This window comes from Lutjanus erythropterus, chromosome 12 (assembly GCF_056507025.1).
Source record: "Lutjanus erythropterus isolate fLutEry1 chromosome 12, fLutEry1.hap2, whole genome shotgun sequence".
Classification (NCBI taxonomy): Eukaryota; Metazoa; Chordata; class Actinopteri; order Lutjaniformes; family Lutjanidae; genus Lutjanus; species Lutjanus erythropterus.
In genome coordinates this window covers 17,330,198-17,351,424 of record NC_139328.1, presented here as the reverse complement: position 1 = coordinate 17,351,424, position 21,227 = coordinate 17,330,198, and the positions used below count along the sequence as shown (strand labels likewise).

At 38.6% G+C, this 21,227-nt stretch overlaps 2 protein-coding genes across 4 annotated transcripts; both read left to right on the top strand.

Moving 5' to 3' along the window:
* Positions 1 to 6,163, top strand: slc25a24l (solute carrier family 25 member 24, like). Its single transcript, XM_084732287.1, has 10 exons — positions 1 to 162; positions 270 to 396; positions 859 to 946; positions 2,522 to 2,633; positions 2,800 to 2,958; positions 4,489 to 4,626; positions 4,717 to 4,827; positions 5,306 to 5,473; positions 5,554 to 5,692; positions 5,771 to 6,163. Exons 1-10 carry the CDS (start codon positions 40 to 42, stop codon positions 5,956 to 5,958), a joined length of 1,353 nt encoding a protein of 450 aa, XP_084588413.1. The 5' UTR covers positions 1 to 39; the 3' UTR covers positions 5,959 to 6,163.
* Positions 6,164 to 7,864: 1,701 nt separating this feature from the next.
* On the top strand, positions 7,865 to 19,396 carry fubp1 (far upstream element (FUSE) binding protein 1). Of its 3 annotated transcripts, XM_084731401.1 has the most exons (19): positions 7,865 to 8,020; positions 9,505 to 9,628; positions 10,733 to 10,768; positions 11,156 to 11,189; positions 11,273 to 11,319; positions 11,420 to 11,491; positions 11,590 to 11,647; positions 12,030 to 12,192; positions 12,508 to 12,606; positions 12,832 to 12,939; positions 13,032 to 13,134; positions 13,796 to 14,035; positions 14,385 to 14,545; positions 14,639 to 14,790; positions 14,904 to 14,980; positions 16,061 to 16,186; positions 16,529 to 16,603; positions 17,042 to 17,104; positions 18,628 to 19,028. In XM_084731401.1, exons 1-19 carry the CDS (start codon positions 7,928 to 7,930, stop codon positions 18,801 to 18,803), a joined length of 2,007 nt encoding a protein of 668 aa, XP_084587527.1. In that variant the 5' UTR covers positions 7,865 to 7,927; the 3' UTR covers positions 18,804 to 19,028. The 3 variants fall into 3 exon arrangements, with proteins under 3 accessions (XP_084587527.1, XP_084587525.1, XP_084587526.1); XM_084731399.1 differs by lacking the exon at positions 7,865 to 8,020 and adding an exon at positions 19,035 to 19,396 and having other exon boundaries at positions 9,525 to 9,628; positions 11,156 to 11,319; positions 18,628 to 18,788; XM_084731400.1 differs by lacking the exons at positions 7,865 to 8,020; positions 16,529 to 16,603 and adding an exon at positions 19,035 to 19,396 and having other exon boundaries at positions 9,525 to 9,628; positions 11,156 to 11,319; positions 18,628 to 18,788.
* The last annotated feature ends 1,831 nt before the right edge of the window (positions 19,397 to 21,227 follow it).

The following is a 21,227-nucleotide window of genomic DNA, read 5'->3' as shown; positions in this document are numbered from 1 at the left end:
TTATTATTCTGGAGCTAATTAGTGTCTAAACGCATCATCATGGATCAGTTTCGTGGTTTATTTGCTAAACTGGACCAGGACAATGATGGATTCGTGTCTGTGGCGGAGCTGCACAACGAAATGAGGAAACATGGGATCCTCTCAGCGGATGGCAAGGTCCAGGTAATATTCTTAATAATATTTTTTAACAGTATCCTCTGTATTTGTCAGGCTCTGTCTAATAAATTATTCAAGTACTAGTGACCACAACCTATTTTTTCCCCTTCTAGAATATCATTGATTCTTATGACAAAGACAAAGATGGCCTGCTGGATTATGAAGAATTCATCAGCTACATGATGGACAGAGAGAGAAAATGGAAAATTTACTTTAATGACCTTGACAAGAACAAGTGTGGTGAGTGGTCAGAAACTTACCTCTTTAAAAATCTTGTGCAAATTTCTCAAGGAGACACAATAAACTGTCCTAAAGTACAAATAGCTTTGTTGAACAGATACTATAATGATTTTTTGAATCTGTTTTTAAGCATCACACGTCTTATTTTGTTTTCCTTTAAAACAGCTTTTACTGCAGATGTGGAAGATGAGTAGTCCTACATGTGCATATTCTTTATAAACTAAAATAAGTGTTCATTCTTTGATAATAAACTGTATTTTCAAGGTCAAACATGAAAGGCAGGCAAGAGTAAGACTTGTTTATTGTACACAGTAGACAATACACCAGCCAGTGACCCTTGCACTTGTAGAGTTTACAGTATCATTTCCCAGAATTCAACACAGTTATCACTTGACACCTTGCAGCAGAGTATAAACAGTGCCAGTATCTGTTTGTAATCTTGTGTATTTCTTCTCTGATCAGGGGTGATTGACCAGGAGGACATCATATGTTTGTTTAAGGAGTTAGGAGTGGTCATATCAAAGGGGAATGCAAAAAAAATTATTCAAATGTAAGATTTTGTTTTTGCCCACTACCTCATGGATTCACTGTTGCATTGAAACAAACATTCATTTATGTGAAATAATAAAACATTAACTGTTGTGGTACCAGATTCAGCTGAGTGTAAAACACATTTCATTTGCACACTTATCACATTAGGGATCTCTTTTGGCATCACTGTACATTAAGGTATACTCATTGTATTATGGATTAATAAATTATAACAGATTACTTTATATTATAATTGGTTTAACTACACAGTCTTTGTGAATACTTGTCTCTGATTGGTCAATTACAACATTATATGATCTGTTATTTCTGAATAGCACGCTGCTGCTATGAATAACAGACTGTTGCTATGGACACAGTTTTGATCATAGACTTTGTGGAAGCAATAAAATCAATAAAACTATTTTTAAATGTATATTTTGTGTCAAATAATAACCTAAAAATTTATACCCGTGTAATAAGCGAGAATAATGTACAGTGACGGTGTAGGTATGGCGAGTTAATGACCCTCTCCCTGTACATAAATTTAGTCATGCTTATGGGTCAGTAATATACATCCTCAACCTTTTATTACTGAAGGTTTTTTTTACCTACCACTAAAGGGACAGTTCACCCCTAAATCAAAAATATATATTTTGCCTCTTACCTGTAATGTTATTTATCCATCTACTGTAGATTGTTTTGGTGTGAGTTGCAGAGCCTTGAGTTGTCTGCCTTCTCTCAAATATAATGGAACTATGTGGCACTCGGCTTGATGATGATGATACTTTATTATAAGAAAGAATTAGAAATTTATATGAAAAAATCACAGAAAAGACTAAAACTTAAAGCAAGAAACAAAAATTCATAAATTTGACATTACAGTCACAGAATACAATTATATTCAAGGCCCTTCAATGTACATTAAATCTGGGATTAAGCTCCATATTTACTTTTAGGATTGACTGATGTGCAGAGGACTACTTCAGTCTAACTTTATTAAATCATGGAGCCCTGCATCTCTGTTTTGATGGTAACAATCTGCAGTCATTGTTCATGACATGGCTGGGATCAGAAGCAGCAATTTTTGGTCAGTCTTAATATGTTGTTATGGTAGGTTAATTCATGGAGTTTCTGAAGGGATTAGTCTATAATCTTAAAGCAGATTTTCACTTGGTTAAGTCACAGAGGTAAAAAACAAAAGAAGAATCCATCTACTCACCCCAAAGGAACTAAAACAGCAACTGCAAGCTGCAAGTTCACCACAAGGTGCCACTAATATGTATTTTTACTTTTGGTGTGAACTCTTCCTTTAAGCCATCAAATCTGCAGTTACAAAAGAAAAAAAATTGCTTTGTGACCCAAAATGCTTAGCATTAAAAAGACTCCTTCAGTTTGGAGTAATTACTGTCTTTTTTTATTATAATGTAGTGATCAATAAAGACAACAACTCTTATTAGTAGGCGATGCCTTCTTTTAAAGTGATATTTAAGACACGCATTAATGACAAGATAGACAGCTGGTCATTAAGAGTCTTCATTACAGTGTGTGATGAATAAAATAAACCAAACACTGCTGTCATTTTTGCAAACACCAGGATGGATAAGGACAGTTCGATGACAGTGGACTGGGATGAATTCCTGCACCATGTCATCCTCAACCCTGTGGACAACATCGGGGAACTGGTGTCGTCATGGAAACACAGTCTGGTAAGTTGGTCTGGCAGCGTCACTCTCACTTTTAGTGCTGTCACATTTCAGCAAAGCAGAGGTGTGCACAAACGATGACAAATGCACAGCTAATCCACTTAAGCATGAGTAATAACACGATGATTAAAGGGCGATAAATGTAATTGCTCACTTCGTCTGTCTGTAGGTTTTCGATGTGGGTGAGAGCCGTGCAATGCCCATTGAGTTCCCGGAGGAGGCGTCTGGTGTTGGTGCATGGAGGAGTTTTGTTCTCGCGGCAGGATTGGCTGACGGTGTCTCCCGGACTATGACGGCACCCATCGACCGCCTAAAGACCCAACTTCAGGTCAGCTACACTGTCAGGTGTTACTGACATGACTGGATTTAGCTGATTTTACATGATCTGATACATTTCTGAATGTTTGATCTCACACAGTTTTTCTTATGGTCCCCAAATAACTGTAAACTAGACACACAAACACCTAAGAAAGACAGTTGCATGTAATCCATAGAAGCACAATGAGCTGCAGGGCTTCAGAGCTTCTCACACGTGAAGCTTGCACAAGCTTTTTGTGATTACTGACTTTTATGAGGCTCAAGTAAGATTTTAGAGAGCTGTGCCATTTACTGTAGAACTCATTCTTTATCTGAAACCTCACATTAAGTCTATTTAACAGAGTAATCTAAACTCAAAGGTGCATTTATTGCATGTCTGTGTGTCCTGGGAGAGATATCCCTGCACTGTCGTTCACTGTTGAGGTTTCTACCATTTTTTACCAGAAAGGGATTTCTAACATTAAGCTTCACATAGGAGTCAAACCTCCGTTTCCTAAGTCATCCACTATAGCCTGCTCCTGATGATGATATTCATACTCTTGACATGGACATTGAAGCCTCTGTGCCAGACAGACATTTCTGGCAGACAGCTTTCTGAGCTGTGTCTTAATTTTTGTAATAAATGACCTGGTGTTACAAATGAAAATAGTGCTGACCCTGTTATATTTAACTGTGTCATGGTGTAATGATAACCTCTTATCAGATAGCCTAACTTGATTTGCATAATTTATCTTTTCCTGGAAGAGTATTCAGGTTCCTCTTCCTCTTGTGGTGCTCAAGCGCCAAGAAAAAAAAAAGAAAACCTGAGCAGCAATGTCTCTTTACAGAAATCATCTACAGTTCATCTATGAACTACACCTGCCAACGTCACCGTGCAAGATGGACGTGCGCATCTACTGCTACTTGACTGAGCTGTAACCTCTTGTCCATGAGTAGTTGCACACTCTCTTCTGCACTGTAATGGCAGGTGGAGTTCGATAGAAAGAAAATAGTTCCCATGTGAAACTGCTCACAATAGGGTCTGTGGATTATCTTGAGTTACCGGGTCACGATTTCTGGAATATCTCGAGATTTCTCTAATATCTCCAAAACTCTGCAACTCATGGGTCGCAGGTGGGAGCTGAGCTGGCGGCCACTGCAGAGGACTGGTAGCCTCAGTACACTGGGCGCACACTCTACCAACTGAGCTACAGGGACACCCAAATCCAAGATTTTATTAGATTGTTAATTCAGTTTATTGAAGAAGTTTATCTGGTTTATATTAGAAGTTCCCAATAAATTATCACTTGATCCATTTTATCAGAAAAAAAAGGTTTTCAGCAGAAGGATATGAACAATTCTAATCTGAAAAGGAATAAGTAACTAAATCTGTCAGGCAAATTAAGTAAAAAGTACAATATTTGCTTCTTAAATGAAGTGGAGTGGAAGTATAAACTTGCATTAAATAATACTCAATCACCTTAAATACTTATGTATAACACATGAGTAAATGTACTTCATATGGTTCATATGACAGTATCCTTTCCTTTGTGTTCTGTAGGTTCATGGATCTAAGGCCTTCTCTCAAGGCTTTCAGGAGATGAAGGCCGGCGGTCTGCGCTCAATGTGGCAAGGCAACGCCGTCAACGTGCTGAAAGGAACGCCACAGTCTACGCTGCAGTGTCTCATCTACGCCCAGGTGAGACGTACAGCAGCAGACTGACTCTGCAGTATCAATTATTGATGTACCGGTTTCCTATTTCTAACTGACAAACACTGCTGTGTCCAGATGAAGGTGTACACCCAAAATAGAACACAAGAGACCCTGACGGTGCAGCAGCGTTTCGGCTTGGGTTGTGTGTCCGGCGCCGTTGCTCACGCTGCCTTCTACCCTTTAGAGGTATCAGAGATCAGTGGCAGGTCTGAGGGCTTTAACATTTCTGTGTTGTCCTGTACTTTGTCATTATAACGTAAATAAAGTAAAATACGGAACAGCTAACTTGAGATATCAGTGAACATATACACAGAGTATCAACAAATATAAATATGTTTATGTTAACTTTGCAGTATCCTCACCTATTAAGTTCTGAACAACAGTTTCCCCACTGTGCTGTAAAATTTTATACATATGACCTGACACTTGATATCTTCTCATGAATTAACTCCTTTGTTTGCAGTAATCCCACCAATGTCTTAGTTTAAGTAATGCTGTAGTGAGTTTTCATGTACTGTAGCACTGCTACCATTGCCTTTATGTTAATTCAGTGTCACATTTTTGAAAAAAGTAAATGTTTGGAAAGTTTGTTATATTTGTTATAAATATGTGTACATTTTAAAATGTGTTCACTTATGTCTCTCTTCGTATTCCCCCCAAACAGGTGCTAAAGGTGAGGTTGAACCTGCAGCAGGCCGGCATGTACAACGGTGTCGTGGCCTGTGCCCGATCTATTTACAGACATGAGTCGATGTCCTCTTTTTACAGAGGATTCAAGCCCAGCATCCTCTGCATGATCCCCTACGCAGGCGTGGAGTGTGCAGTTCATCAGGTGAGACAGAAGAACACTCAAAGATCCAACATGTGCATCTGAAAGATACTTTATTTAACTTTTTTTTCTTCATTTTGCAGTCAATCATGAACTGGGCGAGGAGTGATCCGGCCTACAACACTGACTCCAAACTGTTCTTCTTCAGTTTTGTGGCCTTTGCTTCTGGACAAGTGACCAGTTACCCACTGGCAGTGATCAGGACTCAGCAGCAGGCACAAGGTAAACCATACAGATTTGAGATTGTTTAGCACAATTTGAGATGTTTTGCTCATTTAGATCGTGTGTCTTGTTTTCCAGCTTTCAGCTCAGACTCCCGACCAACTTCAGGCGTATTACAGGGACTTTTAGGGATATATGAAAGACGTGGAATCAGAGGATATTATAACGGAATGGGAGCCAGCTTTGTCAGGGCTATTCCATGTGCTCTGATAAACTACACTTTAACTAGGAAATTTGAAGATTTGTTTTCTTCTACAGAGTCTTGAATGTAGCAAAAATAGGTTGCTCTCTTTAGTGTGCTGAACTGTTGCTTTTTAAAATGTTTTTCAGGGATTTGATCAGTAAGAACTGTGAACTCTTAATGATATTTGAGTGTCCGAAAATAACAGGAATCCTTTTAAAATGGCAAAAATTGCAGGTGATTATCTTGCACTTCAAGCGTTACTACAGCTGTAGCTTTTTTCATAGCATAATTTAAAGGGCAAGTTCACCCGAAAATAAAAAAATACATAAATAGCACTACAAGAAAGCAAAAAAATCTTACCTGTAGTGCTATTTATCCATCTAAATGTTTTTGGAGTGAGTTGCCAAGTTTTGGAGGAACTATTGTCTTTCATCCAAACTACACTTGCCAGCTGTATCATTGCATAGAAGAAAGTGTGCATCTACTCATGGGCAGCAACTCACACTGAAACAGTCTAGATGGGGAAATGGCGCCACAGATAAGAGGAAAACTATGTATTTTTTTCTGTCCCTTTAAGTGAATGGTTTACCACTGTGCAAGAGCATGTGAGCCCACCTCACTAATAAATAAATGTTGATGCATGGTTGACTTGAAATTTGAATGTGACCAAGTGGACCAATGATATGTGTGTATATTAAGACATGTTAAAGTATGAGCTGTACAATAAAGTTTTATTATATAACAGGCATCTTCTTTTCCATTTATCATTAAAATTTCTTTGTTTCTTCGTTATGAGTTGTGTCCAGCATAACAGGTGTGGGAATATTTGTGTTTGTGACATTTTGTTTTAACAATTCAGAATTTTAAAAATGTCATGATAATTAACTACGTAATAAACCAAAGCCAAAGTTGATAGTAAAGTTTGGAAAAACACAATGAAAAAGTTATAGAGACTTAGTCGCCTTCCACCACCAACTGAGCAGAACTTTTTGTATTTCTTTGAGATCAATGCCCCCTTGTAGCTGGTTCTTCAACAAATGCTGCTGATCCTTATTATGATAAGTACATTTACTAGTTCTCCTTCATACATTTGCAAGGAAAATGTACTTTGATGGCTGTAGTTACATCACAGATCAAAATGTTCATACAAAACCAGCTCAAAAATATGATGCATTGCTGTAAATTTCAACAATTTAACAAAAATTCAACATTATTATTATTATTATAATCCATTATTACATGGTGATGTCTCGATTCTGATTGTTCAATTACAACCTTCTAAGGTCTGTTATTTCTGTATAGCAGACTGTTGCTGTGGCATTTCTGATCATAACCTGTGGAGGAGCAATAAAATTATTTTCAAATAAACAAAATAATTTTAAATCAGTATTTGGGGTCAAATTATTGATTTATTTTGGTACGTAACCATGTAATGTACAATGAGCAGGTCATTATTGTGAAATAAACCCCGACAGAGTGATGCTGGTCCCCAAGGCAAAGCCTTGTATATATATATAGCTTTACTATATATGTATATATCAAATAGTGAGGGGAAATAAGGTGGGTAACCTCTGTATTTACCACTGCACCTGTAGGTGTAAAGTAGTTAGGACAGGCTCAAGTGCACGGCCCCAACTGCCTGCACTGTCTATATTTACTCCCCTGCTTTAAACATCAACCGTTGAAAGTAAATATTTTGAGTAGTTTTTGAGAGGAATACTTTCTACTTTTACTTAAGTATTTTTTAATAATAATATTTCAGTATTGTAACAGTACTTCTATCTGAATTTGAAGTGTTGAGACCAAACTGTTCCTGTTGGTGTGAGAAAGTATCTAAGAGCAAAATATCAAACAACTCGACAAATTAACGTTAACCAAACCGAAGCCTTGCCTTTAATTTAACCAAGAATAGTCAAATTCGGTCCAGATTAGCATTTGAATTGAGAATGTGCCTGTTATCGCGAGGCTACTATTGACCGCGAGTTTTCCATCCACATCCTGTGAATGTAACCCGCCATCTTGTCGCGCTGAAGAGGAGAAGAGCAGCAGATATGGCTGACTACAGCAGCGTGGCTCCCCCGTCCTCTAACGCCGGTGGCGGCATGAACGATGCTTTTAAAGATGCTCTACAACGAGCACGGCAGGTAAGAAAACGACTGTCTCATTTAGTGTGAAGTTAATTTCGAATGAAATAAGTAAAAATCGAGTTTTTCACGCTTTCAGCCGCTACAAACGGCATCACATCAGGCTGAGCTAAAGCTAACGGATGATGACTAGCTAACTTTAACATTACGCCACACTGCGAAAGCGAAAAGAGGTGTAAAACGGAAGCGATCGTTGCTGGGTGTGCTGAAAAAAAAATTAGAGATATATTTCAGTTATTGTTAAACACAAGTTTTGCACGTTTTTATAACATTGACCAAATGGGTAAAGTGGAAGCATTTGCTCTCCTTTGTTGGTTCAGACTTCCGCACAGAAATGTAGGCCGCAGCCTGTCCAAACGCAGCAAGCATGAACAGAAAAGAAACCACCCCGCTCTTTTCTAAGTAATTACAACGTTTTAGAAAGAGTTAGTTTTAGCTTTCAACAGTTTTATTACAATGTTGATATGATTAATTAATGTAATGTTGATATGATTAATGTACAATTGACACCCTGCAACGAAATTCTTGTGGTCTGTCACGGGCGAGTTGCAGTTGAAAAATGCTTGTTGTATTCTAAATAAATTTCGTTTTTGTTATGAAGTGAAAGAAGTATTCTTAAATATTTAACATCTAGTTTAGTTTCTTAAAGAAGCGGCGGAAAGACCTGATCTAAGTATAGACTATAACTGTGTTTTTTGTGGATTAGATTAAAATTTTTAGAAGATACTTAAAACTAAATAAATATAAAAGGTCATATTAATGCAGAGATGAATGTGTTGGTGACATATTTTGTGTTACGTGACTAGATAGTAATATGATCTATATTCTGAGCTTCTGATCATTCTTTGTAAATTCCACACCCACAAATTGACTCCAAACTAGGGCTGATCAGTAAGATATTTTTTAAGCAAAATTACAGTATGGCCTACTGCAGTTTTCAGATGCAGGGCATAGTATTTTCAAAGGCTAAAGTGAGTGTCAAAACAGCATCCTAAATAAAAAGCTGTCTTGCAGAGAGATCCTGGCCAACACATTGTACCGTACAGAAAACAGCCGATCCCAGCAAAAAATCACATCACAATCATGTTTCAATGAAAATGTGAATAATTATATAAAAACCATCATTCCCTCTATTATCAGTCTGAATTGTTGCAAGCAAGTTTTTTCCCCCCTTTTTCCAAAATTGTTCCTCGCTACTTAAAACCCTGCTTTCATCAAGTTGCTGTTGAAGTCAGTGTGGCACTCTAACCCAATATGTGAAGAACAAAACAGCTTCAAATACTTCCACCATTCTAAAAGATGGAAACTTCATTTGAACTGTAAAAGAACTTACAGTTGTCTTTGGTTCCCTCTGGTGTGTACCAAGTTGGGTTGCTTTTTTATTACTTTACCTTTGTATGACAATTCTTATACCTCTATTGTTGTTAAAATGTGTGAGAAAACTACTCAAAATTGTTGTTTTCTCTTTTTGTTCTGTGTTTCAGATTGCAGCAAAAATTGGTGGTGATGGCGTGGCGGCTCCCCCAACAAATGAATTTGGCTACGGAGGCCAGAAAAGGCCCCTGGAGGACGCTGGTGGGTATTTTCCCATGCCTAACCTGAATATCGGTTAGTGACTCAAATCGATTCAATGCAAGTCTTCATAGTTAATGTTAATTAATGCTTGCCTGTATATTTTAGTAGCTACTAAAGTGTGTTTTCCTAGAAATGTTCTTAACTTTAATAAATGTAATTGTCTTTATGTCAATGTGCATTTTCTCCAATGAGTTTAACATTCTGTATATGACTACTAACTATTCAGTTATTCACTATTCAGTCATTTTCATTAATGTGTCTAATCTTAACCTAAGCAGATCATTTATTGCATGTGTTAAGAGCTGGATGATATTTTCACTGTCCTCACAGCTGTGTTAAATCAGTGGCTGGCTGTGGAAAATGTATTTATATTTGGGTAACAGGTATTACATGTTTTAATTAAAAATGTAGGGTGGGTGGTGGGGCTTTTGAGTCATACTATCTGGGCAGGTTGAGTCTTGGCTGGCTTGCTTTTATGGAGAAGTAATAATATAACAATCCTGCAATAAGTCCTCCTTCATGAATAGTGTGCTGTTCAGTTTTTATTTGGGCTGAACAATTATTGGAGATTTTAGCTACATTTTTTGACAATGGAAACATTTGGGACGAAACAGCATAAAAATTAAGTGCTTTTGCTGCAAAGATGCCACGGCCTACAAATCCTGTTTTCCAGAACCTTTTTTTTTTTAGAACCTTTGTTTTTTCTAACAGAAAAGCCTGTTTGTTTGGTATAGACCCAAACAAATGTCACATCATCATGATTTTAATTGAGTTCACTGAAATGAAAAGTGTGATATTAAAACCATTAAAATAATTGCAGTATGATTTGTTTTTTAACATATGGTGTGGCCCTAATTATAACCTTCTTGGAGGAAGTATTTATTGCAGGACTGAATTTGGCTGCACTCATTTTTAATCGTACACAATAAATTAGCAAATGAGAGTATATTCCAGCTCTGTTTGATTGGTGGCTGTGTGGGCTTCTGTGTTTCAATATTTTTTAACACATTTTAATGTAACTCTTTAAATTTCATGCATTGTTGAAAAACCATTTTCAGAATGAGGAATACTTTTACTGATGTGATGGTCGATATAATGAGAGATACTCATGTTGGTTGTTATGTTATGTTGTCACAGACCAACCAGAGACAAAGAAAGTGGCTACAAATGATGGTAAGTCACCTAATGATATAGTTTTTCAAACATTTAATCACCAGAAGATAAACTGACCCCAAGATCAAAGTCATTTGGATGCAGTTAAAAAATGTGTACGGTCCGTGATGAAAACTCATGCACCACGCTGAAAAGCTGATGGATAACCCTAACCACAAACTTATCTGAGACCTGAACACATCGAAATTCTTTTGAACACCATGTTGGAGAGAGCATAGTTTAGTAGTGTCATGTCAACTGCAACTGTATTTACAGTTAAATATATGGCTGTAATTTTTATCGATTCCCTAACTGAAGTAAATGGCCCAATTGGAAATTTGGTGCATGGTTTAAACTCATATGTTGTATATTTTCATCACTAACATGCTGTAATGTCTTTTTTTCCAGCCTTTTCAGCAATGGGAGGAATGGGCCCCCCAAGGTAAATACAGATTAAAATATTTTCATCTCGCACATGTGGCCATTTAGCACAAAGCTCAACTTGATTTGTTCTCTTACTCTCAGGTCGATATCAGAGGAGTTCAAGGTTCCTGATGGGATGGTTGGATTCAGTAAGTTTATTTTTCAAACACGAAACATCAGAAATATCACCTCAGTCTTGTTGTTAAACATTTGGAGGTAACACGTTTTGTTTTTTTTTTCTTCTTCTAGTTATTGGAAGAGGAGGTGAACAAATCTCACGTCTGCAACAGGAATCTGGATGCAAAATACAGATTGCACCTGGTAAGAGCTGTTGCTAATATTGTGGATCTCATTGCTGCAAAAAGAGAAAGGTTGCTGAATGGTTTACATTGACTGGTCTCTCTCTCTCTGTGTTATAGACAGTGGAGGAATGCCAGATAGATCTGTGACGTTAACAGGACCACCAGAATCTATACAGTAAGCTGTTTTTTTTATTATTGTTGTTCTTTAAATTTAATCAGTTAATTTGTATAGAATTTTTCAGACAAACAAAAGGTAATACAAAGTGCTTCACATAATAGAATTACCTCCTAACACACACACACACACACACAAAGCAATTACTGAGCACTAAAATAAGAACAGCACTCATTAAACACAGGGACTGAGGACACATTTATTGTAGATGAGGGAAAACTAGAACAAGGATAAAATAAGAGTAAATAGATTAATATCAATCAGTAGATAAAAAGTAAATGAAAGCTTAGATGGACAAGATAACATTTTAAAATGTTAAGAGAATAAGGGAATTCCAACAACTATAGTATGCATTAAAGAGTTGAACTCAATTTTTCCTCAGGACTGCCAAGAGGCTACTAACAGAGATAGTTGAGAAGGGGCGTCCAGCTCCAGCATTCAACCACAATGACGGCCCGGGAATGACTGTCCAGGAGATAATGGTCCCTGCCTCTAAAGCCGGACTCGTCATTGGGAAGGGAGGAGAAACCATCAAAAGCCTTCAGGTGAGTGTACAGTTTAAAAAGAGAAAATTTAGTGACATCGGTGTTAGAAATCTGTTTAAATGATAAGAACTGAGAAACAGCAGTGGGCAAAAAGCCATTTGTCAGAGTAAAAATGTGTACGGTCCGTGATGAAAACTCATGCACCACGCTGAAAAGCTGATGGATAACCCTAACCACAAACTTATCTGAGACCTGAACACGTATAAAGACTTAAGAGGACCACATTGGAGTTTTGATATCTCAGCAACGCTAGGGCACACATTTGGCACAGACTCATGCAGATGACATGTTTTTTCTTCTTCTCTTGACCTGCAGGAAAGAGCTGGAGTGAAAATGGTAATGATCCAAGATGGACCCCAAAACACAGGCGCAGACAAGCCACTCCGCATTTCAGGAGAACCCTTTAAAGTTCAGGTGAGTACTCATCTGTGTGATCACCGCACTGCTAACGGTACAGCAGGCAGTGATGGAGTAAGACCTCCCTTCTTTGTTACTGTGTATGCACTAGCTCTGCTTTCATCCTATTGTTGAATAAATCCCTGTCAAGAACCATAATGTCTTTTTGCATGCCTCATTATGTGTCTCCATGGAGATAAATGGAGTAGTACTGTAATTAGATGTACTTTCTTATCCCTCCAGCAAGCCAAAGAGATGGTGATGGAGCTGATCAGAGATCAAGGCTTCAGGGAGCAGCGGGGTGAATATGGTTCACGAGTTGGAGGGGGTGGAGGAGGAGATAGCCTAGATGTGAGTATTTGTAATTAGTGGTTTGATTTATCAGCTTGGAGATGAGAGTTTGAATCTCTTTCTTAATTTAGGTTTTGTTTTCTGCCATTTAGGTTCCTGTCCCTCGATTTGCAGTAGGAATTGTGATTGGCAGAAATGGAGAGATGATCAAGAAAATACAGAATGACACAGGTGTCAGGATTCAGTTTAAACCAGGTGAGTTATTAAAACTGCTCAGGTCAATGCATCTTGGTCATTGGATTTTCCTTTCAGAAATTGTTAAAAACCAATTGCTAGAAAACAGAAGGGGAGAATGTTTTTTTTTTTTTCTTTTCATATTCTGAGACAAAGCATCTGTCATTTGCAAAGATCTTGACTGCACTCAAGTGAGCCAGGATTTTGGAAAACTTGGTCAAGCCAGTGAATCATGAAACGAAAAAAGATGCCCCTTTCCTGTCTGTTTTGTTATGATTTTATTTGTTACACAAAATGAACTTCAAACCGATTTTAAAGTTGAACCCAGCCATTTTTGACCATCAAAAAGCCACTGCTTTTTTAGTTTTTCATACCAATTTCTGAAATGAAAATTTAACCACCAGAAGATAAACTGACCCCAAGAGCAAAGTCATTTGGATGCAGTTAAAAAATGTGTACGGTCCGTGATGAAAACTCATGCACCACGCTGAGAAGCTGATGGATAACCCTAACCACAACTTATCTGAGACCTGAACACACTGAAAGTCTTTTGAACAACATGTTGGAGAGAGCATAGTTTAGTACTGTCATGTCAACTGCAAGACTGGTATATTTCTGTCAAGTATTATTTGAGCAACAGAATGTCTCTATTGTCACTGATAAGCTTATTTTCTCTCTGTAGATGATGGCAGCACACCAGACAGGATAGCACAGATCATGGGTCCCCCTGACCAGGCTCAGCACGCGGCAGAAATCATATCCGATCTGTTGAGGAGCGTTCAGGCTGGTGGACCTCCAGGACACGGTGGTGGCAGAGGCCGTGGTCGCGGACAGGGGAACTGGAACATGGGCCCCCCTGGTGGCCTGCAGGAGTTTACCTTCACTGTCCCGACCATGAAGACTGGACTCATCATTGGGAAAGGCAAGTAACCCCTCAAGGGCTCCACGTTGTTGGAAAGCTATTAGAGCTGGGACACATGCTTGCCTTGCAATTCCATATTATGATTTATTGGGAATTTTGTTTTGTTACACTAAACCATGGGGAAAGTAAAATCATCCACCGCTAGAGACTATTATTTAAAAAAAAAAAAGACACATCACGTCAGTCTTTTTGAGTTTAATTTCAGCAACTTCATTTTCATACTGCATATGAAAATAGTTAATAAAATACTTGTAAAATATAGATGTACAATAGAATGACTCTTAATCTTTCAAAAAAAGAGAGAAACAAATGGGGAGATGGTGTTAACCAAACTTCTGAACTCTTTCAGGTGGTGAGACAATCAAGGGCATCAGCCAGCAGTCAGGAGCCAGGATCGAGCTACAGAGGAATCCTCCACCCAACGCTGACCCCAACATCAAAATGTTCACAGTTCGTGGCTCCCCTCAACAGATCGACTACGCCCGGCAGCTGGTGGAGGAGAAAATTGGGGTGAGACACGAAGTTTTTAAGGATGTACTGTGTGTGGAGACGGCTGTCTCTTTCTAAGCCTGTTGACTGACTGCGACGCGTTTGTGTTTTCAGGGACCCGTCACTCCAATGGGTGGCCCCCATGGCCCACCTGGTCCACATGGAGGTCCAGGCCCGCATGGTCCTCCTGGACCACCCGGACCCCCTGGGGCTCCCATGGGTCCATACAACCCTGGACCATACAACCAGGGACCTCCAGGACCACAGTAAGTACAGTGGATATTTGTTTTTACCTCATCTTTAAAGCTCTTTGTGATAAGGATTTTTAAACACAGGTGAATGTGTAACAAGCTAATTGTTGTTGATCTTCTTTCATCAGTGGTCCTCCTGCGCCTTACCAGCCTCAGGGATGGGGCAATGGCTACCCACACTGGCAACAGGGACAGCCTGATCCAAGTGAGTACCTGTTTTCAGTTGACACATGGGATGTGACAATATATCCCAATATTGCAGTAACAAAAAAATGTCTCATACTGTACCATGCTGTGATGATATCTACTGTGATATTACATGGTTAATTATTTTATTTAAGGAGTGACACTGACCGCTGCAGTGTCTTTGTTTTGCAGTTGTCTATACATAAATCAAGCATTCATTGCCAAAGATGATTTATGCCCATTTTTGCATATGCTTAGATCATAGCTTGCTACTTTTATTTTATATTAATAAAAAAAAGTAAAAGCAGTTCCAAGTTATTAGTTAATTATATGTAAAGGACATTTTTCCAGTCATTTAATGATGATACATTTTGGTCTTGATAAATTTTGTACCATGGATTTTATTTAATTTCGGTATTATGTAGAGTTTGCGTAGGTGCTGGAAATCCTTGGACATACGCTTGAAAAGTGCTTGGATTCTGGATAAAACTCTTGAAATGGTTTAAGATTGCGATGGCAGTTTCATAATAAATCTCTAAAGAGTGAACTATTCAGTCAGCTAGACAAATTTAACTTAAATATTGGCTCAGCCAGATTGTAGGTGTTGAGTCATACCAAGACAAATAACACTTTTTGAAACATGAAACATTGTGCTTTCCTTTAATTTGCCACCCTTGAGTAGAATGCTGTCATGAAACATAATTTTGGTTGTTTATGGCACAATACATCTTATTTAATGTTAGCAAGAATTGAAAATTATTTTCAGTATATGTGTATATATAAATAAAATGAATTTGAAAATGCATTTAGAAAAGTGCTTGAACTTGACTTTAGAAAAGGTGTAGGAACATTGACGATCCTACCTTGAGTTATTGATATTGTTACATCCCGAGCTGACATACGGGTACATTCGATGTTTGGAAGTTTTGAAGCCCTTGATGATTATCCTCTTTGTTTGAACAAAGCCATTTCATTACTGTTCTGTCTGAAGTCAGTAACTCAGACCTACACCATATTATGTAACGGACATCTATACCTGCATGTTTATAGCTTTTATCCCTGCCTTTGTTCAGTAATAAAACGTGTTTGTTGTGTCCAGATAAAGCAGCAGCCGATGCCAACGCAGCAGCGTGGGCAGCCTACTATGCTCAGTACAGCCAGCAGCCGCAGGCTCCTATGACCCCAACAAGCGGAGCTCCCGGCACGACTCAAACCAACGGCCAAGGTAACTACAGTGCTTCTCAATCAGCAAAGTGCCTGCGCTTCTAGAGGAGGCAGAAACTCTTTAGACGAGCATAGAGCAGCGTAGTTTACTAGCTTTACGTTACTACTGTCCTGTGCTCATGTCTTCCTGGTGTCGCTAACAGGAGGCAAGTTGGTTTGGTTTCACCTTTAAATGACTTTGCTTTTGCAGAGCACCTTTTTTTTCTTTTTAACTTTTTTTATATTACCCCAGGGACAGGATAGTTTTCCTCCACCACCCCTAGGCTGACAGCTCGACCCAGGCAGGTGGAGGACAAACTGCTGAGAATGATTCACTAATTACAAGTACCGTTTTTTTTAACAGGTGACCCACAGGCTGCAGGTCAGAGTGGACAGGCAGATTACTCCAAGGCCTGGGAGGAATATTACAAGAAAATGGGTATATGAACGTAGCTTCAGTGTACACCTATTAACACAAGCCAGTCTAAACAGCCACTGGGCATTCAATCGGCTTCTTTTTCAGGTCTGGGTATTTGTCAGTACTGCTGGCCTGCTGTGGAGCGTTTTCACTGTGCATCCACTTGTTTTTGACATTTGATGCCTGTGCTGTTTAGACTGCAACACTTTGAGTATTACAGGACTGAGCTGTCGACACAGAACCACCTTTCATGTGCTTAAGAGTAGTTTATTTTCTAGACTATCTTAGGGTTTTATCAACACTGATGGCAGAGTTTTGCCATGTGCCATGAATGTCTTAAATGTTATTGAATGTGTGTAGAGTTAAATAATGCCATGTAGGATCAATGTTAATTTCTTTCTTTTTTTTTTTCCTTTTAACGCTTGGATGCATTGACACATTTTTCTCTTCTCTTTGCAGGTCAACAGAGTCAACAACCACAGGACTACACGAAAGCCTGGGAAGAGTATTACAAGAAACAAGGTTGGTGTCCCTGAAATCAGACTTCTGCTTTTCACTCCCCATTCTAAAGTCTTAACTGATGCATGGAGTAAAATTAAAGACGGTATGTAGACTTAACCCTATCGTCTTTGTGCATTTGTTAATGCATTTGTAATGAAAGACCACTGACCAGTAATACCTGTGTTCTCCGAGGTGAAGTTAATGATCTCACCGGTAAAGTCTGGTTGAGCAACAGAAAGTGACCTTTGGCTTATAAAATGGTGGTTTCATATCAGAAAGCGAAGATAAATTGGTGAAAATTTTATAAATATAGCATAAACTTATGTGGCTGAAATGCATTTTGCTGCTGACCCTGTCTGCAGCAGTACATTCGTTAGCTTCTCTGCTGGCACTCCTTCTCCAAACAGGCCATACTGACCGCCATCTACTGTAGGAAATGCACTGGATTATTTTAAGTCTTAAGCTTGTATGAGGAACTTATCAATAGTCAAACTATCCATTTAACATTTTACTGTGATAGAGATGCAGATGGAAAACTTATATTCAGACTAGCAACTGTACAGTAGAGCCATGGTCATTAGGAGAATAAGAGTCTAGACTGACATTTAGTGGCTTTAAATAATATGCACCGTGAACCACATTTTTTTACTTTTTATGGAGTTGCCTTTCTGACAAAGATTAACATCCATAAAACAGATGAGATCCTTAATCAGTCAAATAATGTTCCCCTGTAGCTCTGAGGTGAATGATTTCCATGTTGAAGGGCGACTGTACTTCTCTAGCAGCCCTCTGCAGTAGAGTATCTGCTCTCTCAGCCGCCCAAGAGAAAGGCAGAAGGTTTCTGACCTGACGCCCAGAGAAAGTGGTACCAGGTTCGTTCCCCTTCTTATATATGTTACGTCCCCCTAAAATGAGATGGGAGACTTAACTGTTGTTGTGATCTGGATTTGTTTGGTTATAGAAATAGCTGTTGAAACACTAGTTAATGCCTAATATGTGGAGATGCATGTAAAGGTTTCTATTCAAAGGACCTATGGCAGTGTTTTTTAAAATGAAAAATGCCTTTTTAACCACTTTGATTACATCCCCAGTGATATTGTGCACCCATTTTAACATGTATGCCAAACAAAATAATTAAATAGAATAAATTTCTTTAAATATTTGTATCAAAATCCAGTCATTTTCTTTCTGTAAAACAAAATGAGGTGTACTAAAGTAGGCTTGAAGGGACCAATTTAACCAATAAATGACATCCACCCATCAATGTAGCAGTATAGTACAGTATAACATACAGTATAGTATGTCAGGTTATGATACACCCACTTTTCAATGTTCAAATCAAATTCTTGCTTGTCCTGTTTCACTTGGAAATATGCCATGATGCAGAAGCTGGATACTCTCAAAATGCTGTTTCATCTAGACTGTAACTTGCTGGTAAATTGTCCACACTACAGTAAATGACTTAACATCTACATAAGTACACTTAAATATCCTTGAGTGTTTGTCCGGTGTACCCATTGTTTTTCTGTTGTTTTATCCTCCAGGTCAAGCGGCCCCTCAGGCCACAGCAGCGGCAGCCGCGGCCTCCCAGCCCGGAGGCCAGCCAGACTACAGCGCTGCCTGGGCGGAGTACTACCGCCAGCAGGCTGCATACTACGGCACAGCCAACCCTCAGACGATGGGTGCAGCACCACAAGCCCCTCAGGTACACCCCCGATAAGAATCTGCCCTCCACATCCACTGAATACTGAATGCTTTTGTGCCCTAACACCCCTTCACTCCTCAGGTTTTTACAGGGTTCCAGTGAACCCTGTGACTGCAGCAGCTTGACAAACTTAACCAAAAACTATTTCTTCCCTACACAGGGTTTTAACTTTTTAATTTTGGGAAGCTGAGTCCACTGTTTCTGCTGTTAACATGCAATGTATCTTCTATGTATTTCTTTGCACAGGGCCAGTAATGTGAAGTGGACATAAAGTAAATGCTACATTGTCGAAACAAAATCCTTTGTTAAATGTTTGGATGCAGACGCCTTGATGAAGATCTTAAATTTCCTTGGTTTGAAAGTGTTTCACATAGATGGCAGATTACCCGGCGAACACGTCCTCTCTCTATTTTTTTGTTTTTCTTTTTCTTGTAAATGCTTTGTTTTTAGTGAGGTAATTATACATATGGTCATTCCAGCCCTGTATCTACATTAAATGTGGTTAGAACTCATGTTTATTAAACTGTAGACATTACCATGTAAATCATCTCAGTTTTAAAAATGCTATTGCCTGTTGTGTTTTTGCAATAAAACAAACTGAAACCTCCTGTGTTGGTAAGTTGGGGTGGTTTGAAACCAAAAGGGTTGAGATGAATTTCTGTACGTTTTGTTTTATGGGGGGGGGGGGGGGAGCTTGAAGTGTGGGTTTAATTGTCCAAAAAGTTTGACTCAAAGTTGTGCTGTCCTGTCTCTCTCCAACTGTCTATAAGGCTCTTTAGACACATTATGTGCGTGCAGTGATCCTGAGTGGTTCAGACCAACATACGTCCTTGTTGATAGACATTTTATTTTTACACTTGTTTCCTGACATTGCTCTGAATCTGACTCTAGCAGTAGACAGATGTTTGTCCTCAGAAAGTCAACAGGTCTCTATGTACCGTAACTGATGCATTAACTGCGTTGCTGTGGCGCTCCTTTTTTAAAAAATGTTGCCTGGTTTGCTGACATTGTTGAGGTAGTATGCATTTTATTTTGCCTTGATATAGACACTTCCTCCTCCACAGGCGAGTTTAGAAAAAGCGGTAAGCAAGTATTTTTCATAACATGTTCCCCAGAAAACGTGGTTGCAAGAAAAATGTTGCATATTTTTAGTGTTATATATTTTTTTGTGCTGTTCTTTTTCCAGGACAGTCAGGTAAATTGTATCGAAAAATGCATTGAAACGTTTTGTCTTGCCCATTTTGAAATTGAATTCACATGTATAAATTTGTTTTTTTTAAAAGAATGTTTTTTAATATAAAAACATTGCAAAAAAATCGTTCTTGCTGTGCCCATTCTGTTAGTGTTTATCCAGTATAAGAACATAGATGTTGTAGGGCCGGTGGTGGCTAAGCAGTCTTCGTCCATCAGTTGAGCCCTCCTATACTGTAAGTACACAAAACTGTGACTGATTCTGAGAGATACCCGCCTTTTTGATGCTTTATTTATAAACTGCAAAAAGATGTAGTGTTTTTGTCAAATTATTGCCATTTTCCCCATGTCTCTGGGTAAGTATGAAATGTTCTGAGGAGAGGAATAGTACTTTAGACATGTTTCTGAGACTTATTTCCCCTTGTGTGACTACACAACATTCAGACTTTGAATCTTTACAGTATGTTGTAGATTGTTTTGTGTAGGTAGCATTTCAGTGCCAGTTGGATTTTCTGAACTGAGGGTTTGAATTGAATGTCAGCACTCTGTTACACTGCTGGTAGGAACTGTTTAAGGATGTCCATGTGGTTTTTTGCGTTTTTTGAACTCCTGACCTGCTAAGTGCCATTGTCTAGTTGAGACTGTCATGTATTTTAATGCCATTTTACTGCAACATATTGCTTAGAAAAAAAGTCCTACTGCATAACTCCAGTATAGCATGCTTAGGTTTCTGCTATTACTTTACTGTCCTTATATGAGCATGTGGAATGCTAGTAGTGGAAGTGCTTCTGACTAGTTTCAGTACCTGATTGTGACATTTTCTGAATGAGCACTGTTGTGAAAGGCTGTTAATTTAAGATAAAAAAAAAACAGAAATCTTTGACTGCATTGTTCACTGATGGCAAACAGTGCGATATATCTGATCTTTGCAGTGTCATCCCAGACCTTGCACCTTAGGTTCTGCTGCAATAACACAGGTAAGCGAAACCTAAGGAAACCAGTGTTTTTGTCCAGTGACATGACCAATATTCATGCAAAAGAAATGCTTACCTGTGTCTTTAACATGTCTCAATGCATTTATGCTTAGTCGTAAGAGAAATGTCCACAATCTTTTAAGTATGAACAGCCCTTAAAGATGATTTGCTTTCATGAATGAACTGCATGATATGAGCTGTATGACTTGTTACATGAAGTTTGACAGAAAAAAGTTGTTGCATAGGTCACTGAGGAAATGTTGTCGTATGTGCT

What these genes read in the sequence shown, in the direction of transcription:
- slc25a24l (XM_084732287.1), top strand. Translation starts at nt 40, where the DNA reads ATGGATCAGTTTCGTGGTTTATTTGCTAAACTGGACCAGGACAATGAT. An exon ending in CAGCGGATGGCAAGGTCCAG is followed by an intron (nt 163 to 269) that starts GTAATATTCTTA and finishes TTCCCCTTCTAG; the next exon opens with AATATCATTGATTCTTATGA. An exon ending in TGGAGTGTGCAGTTCATCAG is followed by an intron (nt 5,474 to 5,553) that starts GTGAGACAGAAG and finishes TTCATTTTGCAG; the next exon opens with TCAATCATGAACTGGGCGAG.
- fubp1 (XM_084731401.1), top strand. Translation starts at nt 7,928, where the DNA reads ATGGCTGACTACAGCAGCGTGGCTCCCCCGTCCTCTAACGCCGGTGGC. An exon ending in GAAAGTGGCTACAAATGATG is followed by an intron (nt 10,769 to 11,155) that starts GTAAGTCACCTA and finishes CTTTTTTTCCAG; the next exon opens with CCTTTTCAGCAATGGGAGGA. An exon ending in ACAGGGACAGCCTGATCCAA is followed by an intron (nt 14,981 to 16,060) that starts GTGAGTACCTGT and finishes TGTTGTGTCCAG; the next exon opens with ATAAAGCAGCAGCCGATGCC.